The 19,910-nt window shown below is 34.2% G+C and overlaps 2 protein-coding genes across 3 annotated transcripts; both read left to right on the top strand.

Annotated features, from left to right (window-relative positions):
- Positions 1 to 2,924: 2,924 nt before the first annotated feature.
- On the top strand, positions 2,925 to 5,415 carry LOC100808580 (60S ribosomal protein L10a). 2 transcript variants are annotated; one of them, XM_041012009.1, is made up of 6 exons: positions 2,925 to 3,041; positions 3,152 to 3,189; positions 3,365 to 3,584; positions 3,890 to 4,055; positions 4,434 to 4,639; positions 5,186 to 5,415. In XM_041012009.1, exons 2-6 carry the CDS (start codon positions 3,185 to 3,187, stop codon positions 5,237 to 5,239), a joined length of 651 nt encoding a protein of 216 aa, XP_040867943.1. In that variant the 5' UTR covers positions 2,925 to 3,041; positions 3,152 to 3,184; the 3' UTR covers positions 5,240 to 5,415. The 2 variants fall into 2 exon arrangements, with proteins under 2 accessions (XP_040867943.1, XP_003552315.1); XM_003552267.5 differs by having other exon boundaries at positions 3,022 to 3,189.
- Positions 5,416 to 6,735: 1,320 nt separating this feature from the next.
- Positions 6,736 to 19,222, top strand: LOC547986 (clathrin heavy chain). The gene is made up of 29 exons (NM_001250070.2): positions 6,736 to 6,987; positions 7,323 to 7,527; positions 8,478 to 8,566; positions 8,662 to 8,740; positions 8,867 to 8,994; positions 9,366 to 9,464; positions 9,594 to 9,702; positions 10,390 to 10,469; positions 10,544 to 10,771; positions 10,853 to 10,918; positions 12,086 to 12,202; positions 12,394 to 12,591; positions 12,755 to 12,871; positions 13,073 to 13,132; positions 13,330 to 13,416; positions 13,628 to 13,846; positions 13,939 to 14,001; positions 14,088 to 14,192; positions 14,273 to 14,385; positions 14,497 to 14,749; positions 14,855 to 14,991; positions 15,067 to 15,345; positions 15,427 to 16,429; positions 16,684 to 17,169; positions 17,266 to 17,436; positions 17,521 to 17,706; positions 18,126 to 18,248; positions 18,374 to 18,484; positions 18,618 to 19,222. Exons 1-29 carry the CDS (start codon positions 6,943 to 6,945, stop codon positions 18,762 to 18,764), a joined length of 5,103 nt encoding a protein of 1,700 aa, NP_001236999.2. The 5' UTR covers positions 6,736 to 6,942; the 3' UTR covers positions 18,765 to 19,222.
- The last annotated feature ends 688 nt before the right edge of the window (positions 19,223 to 19,910 follow it).

Raw genomic sequence — 19,910 nt, 5'->3', positions numbered from 1 at the left:
AAAACAACAGTAAAGTAAAGGAATTCTAATTATTCTTAGTCAAAATTGACTATCAATTAAACTTAAATTTTGCAATTATCAAAAGGTTTCTTAGTAGGCCTAGGAAATCCTGGAGAAAAAGTAATGTTTAGGGACCATCAGGAACCCAACAAGCTAGGAGATCAAGCATTGTTCGGTGTTGTACTTGCAAAGTATTTGGTCATAATAACAAGACTTGCCAAAGGGATCCTGTAAGCATACAAAATAACAAAAAATAGGTTACTTAGTTAATTGCCTGTATTAATTTTAGTGATTATCATTACCAATATCTTATTAGTGACATGTTTTCCGTAATGTTGCCCAAACACATTCGACTGCACCTGTCCATGCTCAAAACTCTCAACCAAGTAGCACATGAGTAGTTGGATTTGTGTAGCTTCAAAACACCAATTGAAACCAATATGAAGTTCCTCAAACCCAACAATTTGGAATCACTTTTTAGGTGTTCCTTAAACCAATCAGTTTTGAAGATAAAATTCTCAACACTAACTATTTGTGAGTTATCTTGTTATTTCACTATTTGAAATCACACACCAATTCTGAAGTTGTAGGATAATCTTCCAATCAAGATGGAAATACCAACAAAATTGAAGGTGTAAAGAAGAAGAGAGCGAAAATTTGAGCCAAAAGAAGAATTAGGAATTAGGATATGTTAATGACTTTTTGTGATGTATTTTTTTTTTTACAAACTCATTCAAGTATAGGCTTGTCTTTTGCTAAATAGCTTCATATTTCATGTTATGTAGGAGTTGTTTTAATGAAAAACAAGCCTAGTGTTGCTACATACTATACATGGCTTCATATTTCATATTTCACCTACACAAGTTTCTTTTATTTTCCAACATTACATTGATTTTCAATTGACTTAAGTGCTATAAAAAATAAGATAAACATGAACAACTTTAATAACTTCACATTAATAACTCATCTAACATCAAAATAAAATACACATAGTCAAACATAGTAATGCATAATCAATACTATGACAACTTAAATAAACAACTAGCTATCTTAGTTGCCTGAAGATACTAACTACACCTAAAATAGCAACAATCACAATTAACATAATGAATGTTTTTCTAAAACAGTCAACTTTGTCTTCATTATCACAAATTCCCGCTTCACGTCTATCTCTGCCTTCAACGCATAATAGTCATCATTAACATGTTTCTCCACCCGTACAAACTTATTAAAATTCATGTTCATACATGTATAACAATTTGAATTTGCAACGGTCCCATTACATTTGATTTCCATCGGTATTCCACAACCCTAACAATACTATTTTTGGTGTTTCATTAGTATTGCACTTGCACTACCATTAACACTACTAGAAGAACACTTCTTGACTAAGACATTTTGTCAAACACTCTACATGAAAAAAAAAACATTAAAGACCTCTTCACAAAAACATGCCATTTTTCATTTGGGAAAGAAAACACAACATTAACACCCAACAACACCCAATAGAACCATAAGCCCAAAAAATGTGTGATTCCATAACCCCCAAAAAAGGTCATCCGCATCACTTTACACACAAAAAACGCACTTGAAAAGAGGGAGATATAGACAACACAAAAAACCAAAAAAAGGAGGGTTATTGCAATAATGGAGATATAGATAACAAACCTTCAATGACCCATTGAAACACACAAAAGAAAAACAGACGAGCATATGTTTTTGTGGCCAAAATGTGTTAGATTTTTTTATTTCATGGGCTCCCTTTTTAATAGGTTCTATGAGGAAGAAGAAGGCATAAATGTCCAAATATTTCATTAAACAAGCAAATGTAATGCACTTGGGGCATTTTTTAAATGAATTCAACTCTGGGACAGTGTATGAGATGCAAGTGTAATGAACTTTCAAAAATCAAGGAGTGTTTTTCTAGGGTGAAAATATGGAAGGGGTGCGAGTGTATTAAGTGCTAATCTCAAAGAGTGTAAGTGTAATTTGCTCAAAGTTTTATAATGAGAATACACACGCACCTTCCTATTTTGTTAATGTAGCTCCTTTTTTTTTTTTTTTTTCCCCAAAAGTATCCTTAACTCAAAAATAAATTCCCCTTTTGGCAAACCAAATGTTGTTACCTCTTCTCCTCTCACCCCCAGGCGCTGAGCTTCTTGGATAAAGCAACTACCATTTCACGACGATACCCCTTCCCTCAGCAATTTTGGTAAAATAAAAACAAATTCAAGATGGTCATGAATTGGAGTTTTACAATATCTTGAGGAGACAAACTTTTTCCCTTCCTTTCCCCGGTTTATTTTACAGAAAATTTGGGCTCAACTGTAAATAAATGAACATGCTCACGTAAGGCGCACACACATCATAGGAGTCATGAAATCCTAAGGTAAACATTCAATACATTTGCATTTTTAATTACAAGCTTTTGACCAATTCCAACTAATGATTTAAAATAGTCTCTCGTAGGTAAATATACGTATATTAATGCAACAATTTTATTGATGTTGCACAATTTAAATTCATGAGTCCCATTCGATTTGGCAACAAATTTATAGCTTTGGTCAAATTCCAATATCTACTATCACAAACCCTTCCTCTCTTCGTACATGCACACAAAATAATTTTGCCTTCTAAATTTCATATCTAGTACGCATGAATCTTCAAATTTGATCCATCTAAAATTCTTAGAACGACATTTATCCCAAATTCTTTGTATAAAAGAAATTATAATCTTCAAAAAATAGTGGACTACGCTTTAGCTCGAGTTCAATATGGATATGATTCCTCCTCTCGAGTGTAAACTCACTTCCTGAAGGCTTAATTTTGAACTGAGGATATTTTTGGAAAAAAAGTTAAAAACGGAGGTATGTTAATAAAAAGAGAAGTATATATATTAATTGCCGCAAATCAACATAAAGATAATTGGGCAAAGCCCGCTTCAATTATTTGGAAACCAGGCCCGGCCCATCTCATTTTCTCCAGTCCATGGTATATAGTGATTCTTTTGGCCAGTAACCTAACTAGGGTTTTGGCTCGAGGTATTTTTTCTACCCCGAACATCTGCTGTTGGGTTTTATCCCTCCATTGCTTTGCACTGCCGCCGATAACAATTTTCTGTATCGTGTATTTTTTTTTTCTTTGTTCACAGCTCTGCGAGATCTTCATTCGCCGATTTTAAAAGATGAGGTGCTTACACTCTCTTCTTCTACTTGCCTCTGTTCACATTTTTTTAGGCTCGTTCATGCGTTTCGTTTTGTGTACAATACCGCTCATCATTTTTCATTGATGAACAATAGGGTTTACTACCTTGTGTGGTGTTTCTGATTTGTTTTTGTGTGGTGCTGGACTGCTGGTTTTGTAGTAAGCTTCAGAGTGATGCTTTGCGTGAAGCCATTTCAGGAATCATGGCCGATTCCAAGGAGAAGAATCGCAAATTTGTGGAGACCATCGAACTCCAAATCGGGTTGAAAAACTACGATCCACAGAAGGACAAGCGTTTCAGTGGCTCTGTCAAGCTGCCCCACATCCCTCGCCCCAAGATGAAAATTTGCATGCTTGGTGATGCTCAGCATGTTGAAGAGGTCTCTATTTGCCATATTCATCAAGACTCTTATGGATTCATAACTATTTCATGATAATTAGCTCCTTGATTGCATGTTGATTTTTACGGTAAAGCTATGTATTGTCAGTAATGGATTCATTATGTTGAAAGTTGAAATGACTATGTTTCTGTGATTTTGTTATTGCAATCCATGGGAGGAATGTCAGCCATGTGGACTCAATGGCTGAGTTTTTTTATGTTTGTGTGTTGAAGAGATTTTTTTGCATAATTATTGTTCGGTAGTTGCCAAGTTTGTTTTGTTAATGTTTTTACTCCTATCTGTAGGCGGAGAAGATAGGACTGGACTGGATGGATGTGGAAGCCCTGAAGAAGCTAAACAAAAATAAGAAGTTGGTGAAGAAACTAGCTAAAAAGTACCATGCCTTTTTAGCTTCTGAAGCAGTCATTAAGCAGATTCCTCGTCTTTTGGGTCCTGGTCTCAACAAGGCAGGCATGTATTGCCTTTTTTTCGGTTTTGGATTTTGAACTTTTCGGACAAATGAGAGTTTTTGGTGATTTGCTTCTGTTTTTTTAAATCATTTTTACATGAAAACATTGCAGTCTTTCATTAATCCTCCGTCGTTTGTGGTATATATATATATATATATATATATATATATATATATATATATATATATATATATATATATATATTGGTAAATATGAACTGCATTATGTTATCTGAAATGACTCCCTGTTTCCTCTGGTTCATGCTCTATTCAAACGACGGAATATATATATAGTGGATTGCTTTGTTTGAAAGAATTTTTATAGTGTGTTTCTTTCTTGTAACTTTAGTTAATTTTGTTATGTTGTGAAAACCTTGCAGGAAAGTTCCCTACACTTGTTACTCACCAGGAAACTCTTGAGTCAAAGGTTAACGAGTCCAAGGCCATGGTTAAATTTCAACTTAAGAAGGTGCTCTGCATGGGAGTAGCTGTGGGGAATGTTAGTATGGAGGAAAAGCAAATCTTCCAAAATGTTCAACTGAGTGTTAATTTCCTTGTCTCTTTGTTGAAAAAGAACTGGCAAAATGTGAGTAGTAGTCCACTATCAATATTTTGTTAAGTCATTGCTTCTGGTGCCTTCTTTTTTGATGTGATTTTCTTAAAGTTATATGTTCTTGTTTCTGTTTTATTATTGGTGTAATTAAAAAGCTCTGCTACTATAAGAATAGTCTTTGATATCAGATGTGGCATGGATTGAATCCATGCTTATCACAGGTTTTATCTTCTGCTTATATGGTTATGTAGATGATGACAAGATTCTTTTGTACATGTCTCTTCTTTCTGTTTTCTGCAATATTCTCGTCCAATATGCTCTTAATGTGATTATATCAGTGAATGGAAAGTTTTGCCAATGCTGTTGTAGTTAGCATCTTTGTTGAATTTGTTGCCTTGGATGACTTTGGCAACATATATGGCAGTATCCAACTTGCAATTTTTCATTATATCTTTATAGGCTCAATCCTACAATAGTCCTGTATATGGATTTTTTCTTATTTTGTTTCTTTCCTGTCCATGGAATATTCAATCTGGTTGAGCCAGACAACCATCTGACATAAATTTTTGTTGATTTCAGGTCAGGTGCTTGTATCTGAAGAGTACAATGGGGAAATCTTACCGTGTCTTTTGAGGAATTTTTTTTTTAATCCGGTGAATTTGTGATCGCGCTTGATACATTGATTATCTTAATAGCTAGATACAAACTATCATCTTGTTACAGTTTTGTTGGCTGGATTTTTATGTTAGTGTTTCGTGTTCGTGTTCATGTTCAAACATTTGATAATGATATGCGCTGTTTTTGGTGCTGCTTTTGTTTTTACTCATGAATGCGTGTTCTATTTTGGCCTCAATTTAAAGATCCTGTACGTAGCGTTTGATTTAATATATGAGAAATTATGATCAATAAGATAAGATAAATTTCCTTTTACCCCTCTTTTTATATATAATATATGAGAAGTTAAATGATGCACTTGTAAAATAATTTTATATATTTTTTAATTATAAATTATTATTTATGATAAGTTTGTTAATTTTTATAATAATTTTTTAAAAAATTATTTACGATAATTTCTGATTAGTTAACAGGTAATTAAACTCATAACGAATATATAATAATTATAATAATATTTAGCCTATTACATAGAATATGTATAATATTATTATGCAAAATATGAGATTTATATATAATAAATATAATATATACTAATACTAATTTATATAACATATATATAATATTATATCTTTTAATCAGCCTATTATTTAATAATAGTTTTGATACATAAATTTAAATTATAAAATTAAATTGTTAATTAAATTTTTAAAAATTAAATAATTATTATTGAAATATTTAGAAAACATATTTGAGCAATAATTGTAATTTGTTTATAATTTTAACAAAAAGTAATCGCATAAATAAAATACAATTTGGCATAATTTTGTTTAAAATATAATTTCTTTTTATAATTTATAAAAATAAATTAAAAGTTAATTTTTATAAAGTTATATATATTTTTAACGAAATAATATTTATTTAAGCATAGTTGAAATTATATCTGATTCGATATTTTATACGCATCAAAATTATATAGGATTAGAGTTTATTAGGTTTTTATCATATACTTTTCTTATGTTGCTTTCATATCTTCTCATATCAAACAAACTCTTGTAGTTTTATATAATTAATTAAGGAACATAAATTGAAAAAGAAAAACCGCGAATGAAAATTGAAAAAGCAAAAAGAATTAGTTGGGTCCTTACCCGATTCCACTGTCCGTAAAATCAAAGCTAAGCTATTTTGAAATCAGTTATGTTAATCTTTGTCTTAAAAATAATAACTAAAAAATAAAAGAGGAATTTTTGTATTAAAATAATATTTACTGTTATATTTTTCTTAAAAATGTTATAATTTTAATATTTTTATATTAATTTCCTTTTGTGCTAAAATATTTATTAATTTCTTATTTTTTAAAGACAATTATAATCGTTATCAAATTACTAACATCTCTGCCATGCTAACTGCTACTTGCTAGCCTGTAAATCTAATATAATGAGGACATTTGTTTTTAACTTTTTTCCCGTAAATTTGCTAATTGTGCTTTATTAGCTGATAAGACTCTGACTTGTGTTCTGTTTCTGTGTCGTTTATTTTTTCTCTTCCCCGCTTTATTAGTGTCTGAACCTCCTTTTTTATTTCTCCCCCGTAGATCTCTCTCGCTTTTCTCTTTAGAGGGTCCAACTTGCTTCCAGATCTCGCACCGATTTGGATCACTCTTTTGACTCTTCTTCTTCCAATTCATTCGCCGCCGCAGATCTCACTCTCCGATCCAAGCCGTCATGGCGGCTGCCAACGCTCCGATCGCCATGAGAGAAGCTCTCACCGTGAGTTCTCCGCACTCTTCCTTTTTCTCCCTATTTCCTTAGCTCAATTTGCAACTCCACTTCGCTACTTAACTACAACAAAACCTGCTATCTTGTGATAAGTAGCAGTAGAATAATAACTATCATGCTTTACTAGATTCTGTTTTTTTTCTCTCTCTCTCCCGAATTGAGTATTCCGCGATAGATTCGATCGGTGCCGTTACGAAGTTCATTCACTGCACTACTTTACTTTCTTGCTTTTCAGTTTGCATAGATCTAGATGTTTCTTGTGTTTTTCCTAAACTGTAGAGTTAGCGTGTGTTGTGAAGTGAGAGTGATGTTATTTGTGATTGCAGTTGCCAAGCATTGGCATAAATCCGCAGTTCATCACTTTCACGCATGTGACGATGGAGTCCGATAAGTATATATGCGTTCGAGAAACGGCTCCGCAGAATAGTGTGGTTATCATTGATATGAACATGCCGAATCAGCCTTTGAGGAGGCCTATTACGGCAGATTCCGCTCTTATGAATCCAAATTCCAGAATCCTTGCTTTGAAAGGTTGGCTACTATTCCGTTGTATTCTTCTCATGAACTTGTGACTTGTGTTTGTGGCTAGTAATGATGATGTGGATTTGTGGATAATATAACTACCGGTATTTTGGTATTGATTCGAATTTCGTACGTCATTGTAGATATCAAGATTTATTGGAAGCTTAAATTCTTTATATATTTTACTTTTTTGGAGAGATGAAACTTACGTTCCTTATGTTTTAGCTATTGAAGCAATCGTTTCCATCATTGTATAATGCGAATCGCTTAGTTTCAACTAGTTTGACTGGGAGTGGAATAACATATCCACTACGTGCATGGTATTATGACTTAGGTGAACAAGACTATAGCCCGGGCTGATTTTGGTTTCCTGGTCCTCAGTTGCTTCTGAAACATTAGTTCTACTTACTAGATTGTCAAATGTGCGTGTCTTTAAGCATCTTGATCGTAAGATGTACATAATTATGAAACAGGGATCTTTGTTTGATTCTTATTTATCAATTTGATACTTGACATCAAAAGATCATGTCCTCAAGTGATATAATTATATTGAGAGAAGAAAACTATTGTACTTTGTTTTTCGTTCTCACATTATGGTAATAGGACTATTATGGAAAGTCCACAATGGGCTATGACTTTATTATGGACTTCATTGCTTGTAATGCTATGAACCTTAGGTATATTTTTCCATGCTTTATTGTTCAGATAATATATTTACCGTTCACAGTTCACATAAAGCCAATTAAACATTGTGATGATATATATAATATATTATTCACGTTATCATCATTTGACAACCATGAAAGTGGTTACATTTTAAGGAAAAAAAATGCCCCTAGCTAAAAGAAATTAGTCAGAGTTAAAATGGCTCAATGTTCATAGCTTCTGTTTGTGTTGTACCTTAATTAGTATTTGCTTTTGGATTATATTCCCTTCTAAGTTACATCCCTCTCTTGAAGCTCAACTCCAAGGAACAACTCAAGATCACCTACAAATTTTTAACATTGAAATGAAAGCAAAGATGAAATCTTATCAGATGCCCGAGCAGGTAACTGTTATGCACGAGTATACAAACACTATTAAGCGATGGTTGATGATGAAAACTCTATTAATCCACGTGGAATGCTCTAATTTCATGTGCAGGTGGTCTTTTGGAAGTGGATTACCCCCAAGTTGTTGGGTCTTGTAACACAGACCTCTGTATACCATTGGTCAATTGAAGGTAAGACAATGATAAACTTCAATTCTGCTTAACTACATGGTTTTGTGCCGTTTTCCAGTTTTTGCACTGCTGTTCAGTGTTATTTTGCTAATCGGTATATTTGTCTGTGATATATGTAACTTGTAGGTGACTCTGAACCTGTAAAGATGTTTGAGAGAACAGCAAATTTGGCAAACAATCAAATAATTAATTATAGATGTGATCCTTCTGAGAAATGGTTGGTCTTGATTGGTATTGCTCCAGGTTCCCCTGAGGTATATCTCTAGTGCCTGTTATAGATAGTAAATAGGTTATCATGTTTCTTGCTCCAGTTATTTAGGTTTACAATTGTTAAGATATTAAAACTGAAAACCTTAAGAAGTAATCTAATGGACAATTTGTCCTTGGCATGGTATTAGAGCCTCCTTGATCAAGTGATTTGGAGTTTGGTCCTTGCCACCCTTGTTCTTCTAAAAAAGTTGAAATTCAAGCACAAAGGAATGATGAGCTTGTGCATTGTTCACACGATTTTTCTAGCTTACGCCATTGGGATTGTTGATCCTTGAAAACAATCATGGTCTTTTTTACTATAACTCCTACAAGTCTGATCTAGGTTTTTTTTTTGGGTATGTTGTGTTGTCTATAGAGGCCACAATTGGTTAAAGGAAACATGCAACTCTTCTCTGTGGATCAACAGCGGAGCCAGGCTCTTGAAGCACATGCGGCATCATTTGCTCAATTCAAAGTGCGTTTCTTTATGATTCTGGGTTTACTTTCCCTTGTTAATTAAATATTTACCTGAATAAAATGCTACTATATCATGTTACTATCATACTATGCATGTGCTAGAAAAATTGAAGTGTCTTCTGGACAGGTTCCTGGGAATGAAAATCCTTCTACTTTGATTTCTTTTGCCACTAAAACACTTAATGCTGGCCAAATTATATCCAAGTTGCATGTTATTGAGCTGGGTGCACAACCAGGTCTGTATATATTTTTTCTCTATCACATTTACCTCCTGTATTAATTGATCTATGGACAATATTGCTGTTATATAAATCTGTCTCAAAATAACAATTTTTAGTTGTCCCATACTGAGTTTCCAAGCTTATTTTTCCTGTTAAATCAGAAATTTAGATTTAAATTGGTCATAAACTGTTTTAAATAGAGGTGTGGGGGAAGCATGGCCTTTCTTAAAGATATGCCTAGAGTGGTACCTTTGTCTTGCAATTCAAAATTCTTCAACTCAAAATAACTATCAAATAAACTTCAAATTGTGGATGGATGAATTGGAGGTGATAATGTATTGGTTTAGAAGTATGGAGGAGGTTATTCATTATTGCTAATAGATTGAGTTAATAATAATGAAATATACTACCTTTTTGTTAGGCAAGTTGCCATGCTCCAGGGATTACTTTAAGTTTGAATGATAGTAAATTTTCAATAATCTGATCATGATGGGCTTTGTTGGGTTTTAAATTTAATGATAAACCAGTGAAGCTGCTGTAATGATTAGTTTCACAAATAAAGGGAGCAGCATATTGAAATCAGTAAGAGAATTTGAAAATGGATAGATATATTCTATTATCACTAAATCATATATATAATTCTATCATCTTTGATTTGGTTAATCATCCTTCTGGAATTTAACTTTCCAAATTTCTTTGCAGGGAAGCCATCATTTACAAAGAAACAAGCAGATCTTTTCTTTCCCCCAGATTTTGCTGATGATTTTCCAGTTGCCATGCAGGTACAGAAGTTGCTAGAATTGTTCATTTTAGAAAATTGTGCAGATATTTGATTCATAGTTTTCTCTTTTGGCAGATATCCCACAAATACAGTTTGATTTATGTGATAACGAAACTTGGTCTCCTATTTGTCTACGATTTGGAGACAGCTACAGCTGTATATAGGAACAGAATTAGTCCAGATCCTATATTTTTGACATCAGAAGCTACATCTGTTGGAGGCTTTTATGCCATTAATAGGAGAGGCCAGGTGTTGTTGGCTACTGTTAATGAGCAAACGATCGTGAATTTTGTCAGTGGTCAGGTATGTTTCTGATCTTATCACTTTTGTTATGTAAAGTGGGAAAGTGACATTTCAATAAATTTTATTTGTTTATTACCACAGTTAAACAATTTGGAGCTAGCAGTTAATCTTGCCAAGCGAGGAAATCTTCCTGGTGCTGAGAAACTGGTATGTCAATTTTCATATTGAACTTGATATTTCTTCATTAGGATGTTGTCAGGACTTAGGATGGGCCCAAGAAATTGGCTGTTACATGTTATCAATTTGGTGGGGTTTTATATTGCTAAATACTAACATGTGTAGTATTTGGTATGGTTGCTGTACAATGTGCAATGTTTTAATATGTAGTCTAGCTAAGGATTCAATAAATAAAAAGTTTTCATTGAAAATCACGGTGGGATTGCATTGGAAATTGTTAACTCATTGACAAGTGCACCAAATTGTCACAAGTAGTAAAGTAAAATGAAAGTTCGATTGTTTGTACTTAGATTGGTGCAACCCCAATTTACAAGCAAGAGGAATTTAAAATATAGAAGATAAGAGATTTAGAGATAAAAAAGTAGAAGATAAAATAGATAAGAGATTTTAAGGTAAAAGATAAGAAAAGTAGAAGATAAAGATAATGATAATACGGTTTGAGTTTGAATGCTTAAAGATAAATTTAGAATTTAAAATATGTTGGGGCCTAGCATGCCTAACTACCCTTGATGCAATGTTAAGGTGTTTCTCTATTTAATGCTATTCCAATTTTCGCTCACATCTATTAAGATACTCAATCCTGATTCCTCACGATAAGAGCCTACTTTATTTATTCTCTCTCCCAAATCCCTTTGTAGAGATGAAATAGTAAGTTGTATTAAGTTTGGAGATGTATGCATAAGACAAAACAATGTCACTCTATCCCTAGCAATGAGTTGTTTAGATATCCTTTCCCAATTTTTCAGAAATTAAACACTTCCCAATGACTATTCCCTAAATAGATGCATTGATGATTAGGCCACTCAATAACAATAAAGCACACATGAAAGAAACAATAAAAATTGGCATTGCATTAAATAGATAGTAAGGAAAGATTACATTACAAAGACCGGTGTGTATGGCCACAAACGTTTCTACTTTTGTCATTTACCTTTTTGTTCCCCTATAAATGGAATCTCCATGCTTCAATTTTTTTTTTTTATTTACTTAATTTTTTAATATTATGAACTTTTTTTGGTATTGATTGTTTGATTGGAGTGTGTAATAGCCTCATTTAAAATGGTTTAGTTTTTTTATTGCTTTGTTTTTTTTTGTGTGTATTTTACTCATTAACATGCCTCCTTGTTGACATTACAGGTGGTAGAACGTTTCCATGAACTGTTTGCCCAAACAAAGTATAAAGAAGCAGCTGAACTTGCTGCTGAGTCTCCGCAAGGAATCCTTCGCACACCTGATACAGTTGCCAAATTTCAGGTTTTGTATATAAGATACAGCCATCAAATATTTTGTTCGTGCTCTTTCATCAACAAATTTAACCTAGACAATCATCTTTGCTTGTTTTGAGGGATAAAGGATAAAAGGAATTTGAACTGTTTAGGTTTGTTCTTTTTCTTGGTCAATTAGGCTATCATGGTTAAAGTGTGTCAATCTGTTTTATGTGGCAGAGTGTTCCTGTGCAAGCTGGGCAAACTCCTCCACTATTGCAGTATTTTGGAACACTTCTAACAAGAGGAAAGCTGAATGCCTTTGAGTCATTGGAATTGTCAAGGCTGGTTGTGAACCAGAACAAGAAAAATCTTTTGGAGAATTGGTTGGCGGAGGATAAGCTTGAATGCAGTGAGGAGCTAGGAGATCTTGTAAAGGTTGGGTTGCATTTGAAATTTTGAAAAACTCTAAACTGATCTGTTTATTTTTTGCGTTTGTTTCTTTCTAATTGTTTACCTAATAGTATAATACTGCTTGTTGAATTTGCTTATTATGAAATGGTATATTTGTGTTAATTTTGATTAATATGTTCCATTGTAGACTGTGGACAATGATCTTGCTTTAAAAATATACATCAAAGCCAGAGCTACTCCAAAAGTTGTTGCTGCTTTTGCTGAGAGAAGGGAGTTTGACAAGATTCTAATATACTCTAAGCAGGTAGAGGCTTGTTTATTTATGTATCAAATAATACTGATTTTTGTTCATCAGATTGTTTTGTGCTTCTCTTGTTAAATTCTTTAATATTGTTATGACCTATAGGGGTTTTAATTGGCCTGTATTATTAACATTGCATATATTGCCTTTGCATTTTACTGGAACGAATTGTGCTGATCTTTTTCATTACTTTTTTTGGTACAGGTTGGGTACACACCTGACTATCTCTTCCTTTTGCAAACAATTCTCCGGACAGATCCTCAGGTATGAGAGAATCCTCTGTAGTTCATATTAACTATTTCTTTGTATTTCTCCCATTGTCTGCCACACTGTTGGATAATTGATTATCAAATTATATATTTTCTGACATGGAAATTCTATAACTATTTCATCTCAATTTGCAGAAATTAATAGTTGTAAAAACTAATTCAACAACTTTCTTTTTTCATTTTGGTTTCTAGGGTGCTGTTAATTTTGCATTAATGATGTCGCAAATGGAGGGAGGTTGCCCAGTTGATTACAACACCATAACTGATCTGTTTCTTCAGGTTGTTTGTCTACTGTGATTAAGCCATTATGGAGATTAGTAATATAATATTGCTGCTTCATCATCATTTTTTTTATGTATGAAATGTTTCTTTATGTGGCATCATGCTGATTCTACATAAAGGCACCTTCCCAGATCTTTCCTCTCCTTATTTTTACAGTAATTATTATTGCTAGACAGTACATTTATTACCTTTTTTTTGTCCTGTTCAGAGAAATCTGATCCGTGAGGCAACAGCCTTTCTGCTAGATGTTCTGAAACCAAATCTACCAGAACATGGGTACCTTCAAACAAAGGTGTTGGAGATAAATCTGGTTACTTTCCCAAATGTTGCTGATGCAATTTTGGCTAATGGAATGTTCAGCCATTATGACCGTCCTCGTATTGCTCAACTTTGTGAAAAAGCTGGTCTTTATGTGCGAGCTTTGCAAGTAATGACTCACCAAATGTGTTTTATTATTACTGGTTTTCTTATTTAACCCAAAAGCCTTCTCTTTTACTGATTACACTATTTTTGGTGCAGCATTACACAGAGTTGCCAGATATAAAACGTGTGATTGTAAATACACATGCAATTGAGCCACAGGTTTGTGTGATCCATTGCTTTTATAATTTATCTATTGTAACATTATGCTAGTTTTTAAATTCTTAGTCATTGTTCAATTCTTGCAGTCACTCGTTGAATTTTTTGGTACTCTGTCAAGAGAATGGGCATTAGAGTGTATGAAAGACCTATTGCTGGTCAATCTTAGAGGCAACCTACAGATTATTGTGCAGGTATGGAACTATCATTGTCTTCTATAACATGGAATTATTAATATTTGATTGAAACTGAAAGCTTACTAACTTCTGTCTAGGTTGCTAAAGAATATTGTGAACAATTGGGCGTTGATGCTTGCATAAAGCTTTTTGAGCAGTTCAGGTCATATGAAGGGCTGTATTTTTTCCTGGGATCATATTTGAGCTCCAGGTAACTCTTTCATGTTTTTAGAACTGTTTTGGCTGGTGGACAAGTGATGCAATTTGTAAAGGGGATATTGTCTGCTATCAGCTAATATTTTTTTCCCTGAACTTGGGACAGTGAGGATCCTGACATTCACTTCAAGTACATTGAGGCAGCAGCAAAGACTGGACAAATCAAAGAGGTTGAGCGTGTGACTAGAGAATCAAGTTTTTATGATCCTGAGAAAACAAAGAACTTTCTAATGGAAGCTAAGCTTCCAGATGCACGACCTCTGATTAATGTTTGTGACCGATTTGGATTTGTTCCGGATCTAACACACTATCTATACACAAACAACATGCTTCGTTACATTGAAGGTTATGTTCAGAAGGTATTATAGTTTGCATTAATAATGCTGTAACCTTGCTTTTTACATGAATACTATCTAGTATCTACTTTCTCTGCCCCACTCATAACTTTGTGCCTTGTTTTATAGGTGAACCCAGGGAATGCTCCTTTAGTCGTTGGGCAGCTTTTAGATGATGAATGTCCAGAAGATTTTATCAAAGGCTTGATTCTCTCTGTTCGTTCCTTACTGCCAGTGGAGCCCCTTGTGGAGGAGTGTGAGAAGAGGTAGTATCTTTTCTCTAATCCTACATTTCTTTTTGTGCTCGCATTTCTGATTATTCCGTGGTACTTGGCATGCAGGAATCGGCTTCGTTTGCTTACACAGTTTTTGGAACATCTTGTAAGTGAGGGAAGCCAGGATGTACATGTTCACAATGCACTGGGTAAAATCATCATTGATAGCAACAACAATCCGGAACATTTTCTCACTACCAACCCATACTATGATTCTCGGGTTGTGGGCAAATATTGTGAGAAACGTGATCCCACCTTGGCAGTTGTAGCTTATAGGCGGGGACAATGTGATGACGAGCTTATCAATGTGACAAACAAAAATTCTTTGTTCAAACTGCAAGCAAGGTTTGTGGTGTATATTTATATTTTTTTCTCTAAGTAATTATCCTTGGATTCAATGCTTACATGCTTATATTGGGATTACAGATATGTTGTTGAGAGGATGGATGGTGATCTTTGGGAGAAAGTTCTTAACCCTGATAATGCCTACAGAAGGCAACTTATTGATCAGGTTGTATCTACAGCTCTTCCTGAAAGCAAGAGCCCTGAACAAGTATCTGCAGCTGTTAAGGCTTTCATGACTGCTGATCTACCTCACGAATTGATTGAGCTTCTTGAGAAGATTGTGCTTCAGAATTCTGCATTCAGTGGGAACTTTAATCTTCAGAATCTGCTTATTTTAACAGCAATAAAGGCTGATCCGTCCAGAGTTATGGATTATATTAATAGACTGGATAATTTTGATGGGCCAGCAGTTGGAGAAATGGCTGTTGAGGCTCAATTATATGAGGAAGCATTTGCAATTTTCAAGAAGTTCAACTTAAATGTCCAAGCAGTCAATGTCTTGCTAGATCATATTCATAGCATTGATAGAGCTGTGGAGTTTGCTTTCCGAGTTGAAGAAGATGCTGTTTGGAGTCAGGTAGCCAAGGCTCAACTAAGGGAAGGGCTAGTAAGTGATGCCATTGAGTCCTTTATACGAGCAGACGATGCCACACAGTTTTTGGATGTTATCCGTGCTGCTGAAGATGGAAATGCTTACCATGACTTGGTGAGATACTTGTTGATGGTAAGGCATAAGACAAAAGAACCCAAGGTGGACAGTGAGCTCATTTACGCGTATGCAAAGATTGATCGGCTCAGTGACATTGAGGAGTTCATTCTTATGCCAAATGTAGCCAATCTTCAAAATGTTGGTGACCGATTATATGATGAAGAACTATATGAGGCTGCTAAAATCATATTTGCTTTTATATCTAACTGGGCCAAGTTAGCAGTTACACTTGTGAAGTTGAAACAATTCCAAGGTGCAGTTGATGCAGCAAGGAAAGCTAACAGTGCAAAAACATGGAAGGAAGTTTGCTTTGCATGTGTTGACGCGGAGGAGTTTCGTTTGGCCCAGATATGTGGGCTTAATATTATTATTCAGGTAATATGTTGTTTTTTGCCTAGTCTTTGACTAAATTTTGAAATGAACTGGAATTTGTTTTTCTTTATTCAGCTGTCATCTGATTTCCAGTTAGAAAGTTTGAATAATACATTCTTTCAAAATGTAATGGGGAAATCAGATGACAACTGAATAAAGAGAAAAAAAAATGCTGTGAGCATTACTTAAATCTGCAGTTTGTTACCTTATAGTCTTTCCAATGCTTATTATGTCAATTTTCATTGTGAATTTGGTAGGTGGATGACTTGGAAGAGGTCAGTGAATATTACCAAAATAGAGGTTGCTTCAATGAGCTAATATCGCTTATGGAGAGTGGTTTAGGATTAGAACGGGCACATATGGGTATCTTTACAGAGTTAGGAGTTCTGTATGCTAGATATCGTCATGAGAAGCTTATGGAGCATATCAAACTATTTGCGACCCGACTCAATATTCCAAAACTCATAAGAGCTTGTGATGAACAACAACATTGGAAGGAGCTGACATATTTGTACATCCAATATGATGAGTTCGATAATGCTGCAACAACCATCATGAACCATTCACCTGAAGCATGGGATCACATGCAATTCAAAGATGTTGTTGTCAAAGTTGCTAATGTAGAGTTGTATTACAAGGCTGTTCATTTCTATTTACAAGAGCATCCGGATCTTATCAATGATGTTTTGAATGTCCTTGCACTTCGTGTTGATCATGCACGTGTTGTTGACATCATGCGAAAGGTAGCATTAATACTGTCAACAATTTCATCTTAATTTTTACTTTATAACCTGTTTTCCATTTCACTCTATGAATATTTTCCCTGTGATGTATTATAGGCTGGTCATCTCCGTCTTGTCAAGCCATACATGGTTGCAGTTCAGAGTAACAATGTGTCTGCTGTTAATGAAGCCCTTAATGAAATATATGTTGAGGAGGAAGACTATGATAGATTGCGCGAGTCGATTGATTTGCACGATAACTTCGACCAAATAGGCCTAGCACAGAAGGTTGGCTGCATTCATTCTTCATGTTGACTATTTTTCAGTTAATTATAGGAAACCGATAGATTATTATTATTATCTGGAATGCAGATTGAAAAGCATGAGCTTCTTGAGATGAGACGTGTTGCTGCTTATATTTACAAGAAGGCAGGTAGATGGAAGCAGTCCATTGCCTTGTCAAAGAAGGATAACCTTTACAAAGATGCCATGGAGACAGCCTCGCAATCTGGTGACCGTGAACTTGCTGAGGAGTTGCTTGTTTATTTCATTGATCAGGTGCCAAATTCAATTTCAATGGCATATAATTCATTTTTTAGCAACATTGCCCAGCAGACCAGCATTATGATTTGGGTTGACTCATTCTCATTTAACATTTTTTATTTTAAGACTAAGATGCTAAACTGTCATGGTTTGTGTATTGAATATTGACACTTGTAGTACTCATCATGGCATATGCAGAGTTAGAAATTATTGGCAACTAGCATTTTTACTGTTTTATTATTCAAGCTTATATTGACTATGTATTCTGCCAGTTTCATGTTAAGTTTTATTGCCAACACTCACTTACTGAAGGGGGTTGTATTTTAATTTTCTTATCTTACAGTCCCATGTATTTTAATTTTCTTATTTGTTAATGCGCATACAATTGAGTAGGGTCAATATATTCTAATATTTCTTTCCACATGGTTATGCAGGGAAAGAAAGAATGCTTTGCCTCGTGTCTATTTGTTTGCTATGATTTGATCCGGGCAGACATTGCTCTTGAATTGGCCTGGATGAACAATATGATTGACTTTGCCTTCCCATATCTCCTGCAGGTTTGTATTCCTTCTGTGCTGCTTACTTTTATTACTTAAACATACATCGACATGTATTATTTCTTTTTCAACATTTTATCTAGTGCTTTTTTTTAATTAATTGTCTTCTTCTTTCGCTGATGTAGTTTATCCGTGAGTACACCGGCAAAGTTGATGAACTGGTGAAGGATAAAATTGAAGCGCAGAACCAAGTGAAGGCTAAAGAACAAGAAGAGAAGGAAGTAATTGCTCAACAGGTAATTAGTTTTGGTCATTTTGTTACCTGCTCTAATAACCTAGTTGATAACTTCTATCTTCTTATCAAACACACTAATGGATTGAACTTTATAATACTGAATACTGATTGAATATAATGTTTTCCTGTTGCAGAATATGTATGCTCAGTTGTTGCCTCTTGCTTTGCCCGCACCACCAATGCCTGGAATGGGAGGAGGCTTTGCGCCTCCCCCTCCAATGGGTGGATTGGGGATGCCTCCAATGCCTCCTTTTGGAATGCCACCCATGGGCAGCTACTGACATATAAGTTCTCGGCAATGAACTCAAGTGTATACCGAGAGCAGCGTAGCAACTTGGGAGTTTTCAAACATTTTCTTCTGGGGTTTTAATGCAGTATTCTTTCCTTGCTTCTAATGGAGGAGGAGGTTCAGTTCAAAATAATTTCAAGTTTCTGTTGGGGGGTTTGTGCCATATTTTTGTAATATTTTTCTTTATAGTTGAGGCATTTTTTTGGGCTGCTTGCACGAGCTAGCCGAGGATTTTCTGTATGTAACCAATTTTCTTGTATTAAAATGATGGGTCCAAAGTATAATACGAAATAGACCCACTTTGACTCCTAGCCCATGTTTGTCATGGCCTAGATTTATTCCACTTTACCTTGTGATGGAAACTACCTGATTTAAGCTTGTTGGCTTCATGTTTTGTTTGTTATGTGCATCTTTTAAATACGTGGTTATTGCCACCTGATTTTCAGGCTTGATCTTGGTTCATGGTACTAATACTGCTTGATCTCTTACGCCTGGCATTTTTTATTTATTGGAAGTCTTCATTTAAAGTAGTACTTAGTTTACGGTATACGGGAATGGCTTAAGGAAATCATAACTAATAGTATTAATTATGGCAGCTTTCTACTTAACATTTAAAGGTTCGATTATTAATTTCACAAGTATTTGGGTTAAACTAACTAAATTTACTCTGTCCGTTATGTCACAAATTACAATTGCTATTAAGTAAAAGCTTAAATTTTGTTTCCCAAAATCACCTAAAGTCTTTAGTACAATCTCAACTAAATGACATAGGAACATCAAGGGTAGATTACACTTTATTGCCCTCTCTACTGGAGAGAAAAAACATAGAGTGGAGTATCTAAGACTTGACAAACTATAATAACTGTAATTAGTGACTTCAAATATATTAAAAAATGGGCTTTATATATGTATATATAAGGAATAAAATACCAATATAAGATTTTATTTATAATCTTCTCATTTTTTAACTTACGATTATTTTAAAATGAGGAAATGCACTTGTACTCTCACCATAGTATAAATTCACTCCTGTAAACAAACATAAATAAGTTTATAGCTATGCATTTATTTGATGGTGTTTTAATTTGCACTTTTAATATAATGATTATTTTCCTTTTGATTAAATACATTATTTATT

The sequence above is a fragment of the Glycine max genome, chromosome 18, assembly GCF_000004515.6.
Source record: "Glycine max cultivar Williams 82 chromosome 18, Glycine_max_v4.0, whole genome shotgun sequence".
Lineage (NCBI taxonomy): Eukaryota > Viridiplantae > Streptophyta > Magnoliopsida > Fabales > Fabaceae > Glycine > Glycine max.
This window is presented reverse-complemented; position numbering and strand designations above follow the sequence as displayed.

Bases quoted from the DNA above. Each gene is read 5' to 3' on its own strand.
- LOC100808580 (XM_041012009.1), top strand. The intron at 4,056-4,433 runs GCATGTATTGCC...AAAACCTTGCAG, and splicing joins TCCTGGTCTCAACAAGGCAG to GAAAGTTCCCTACACTTGTT. The intron at 4,640-5,185 runs GTGAGTAGTAGT...TGTTGATTTCAG, and splicing joins TGAAAAAGAACTGGCAAAAT to GTCAGGTGCTTGTATCTGAA.
- LOC547986 (NM_001250070.2), top strand. From the start codon at position 6,943: ATGGCGGCTGCCAACGCTCCGATCGCCATGAGAGAAGCTCTCACC. The intron at 14,386-14,496 runs GTAACTCTTTCA...AACTTGGGACAG, and splicing joins GGATCATATTTGAGCTCCAG to TGAGGATCCTGACATTCACT. The intron at 16,430-16,683 runs GTAATATGTTGT...TGAATTTGGTAG, and splicing joins GGCTTAATATTATTATTCAG to GTGGATGACTTGGAAGAGGT.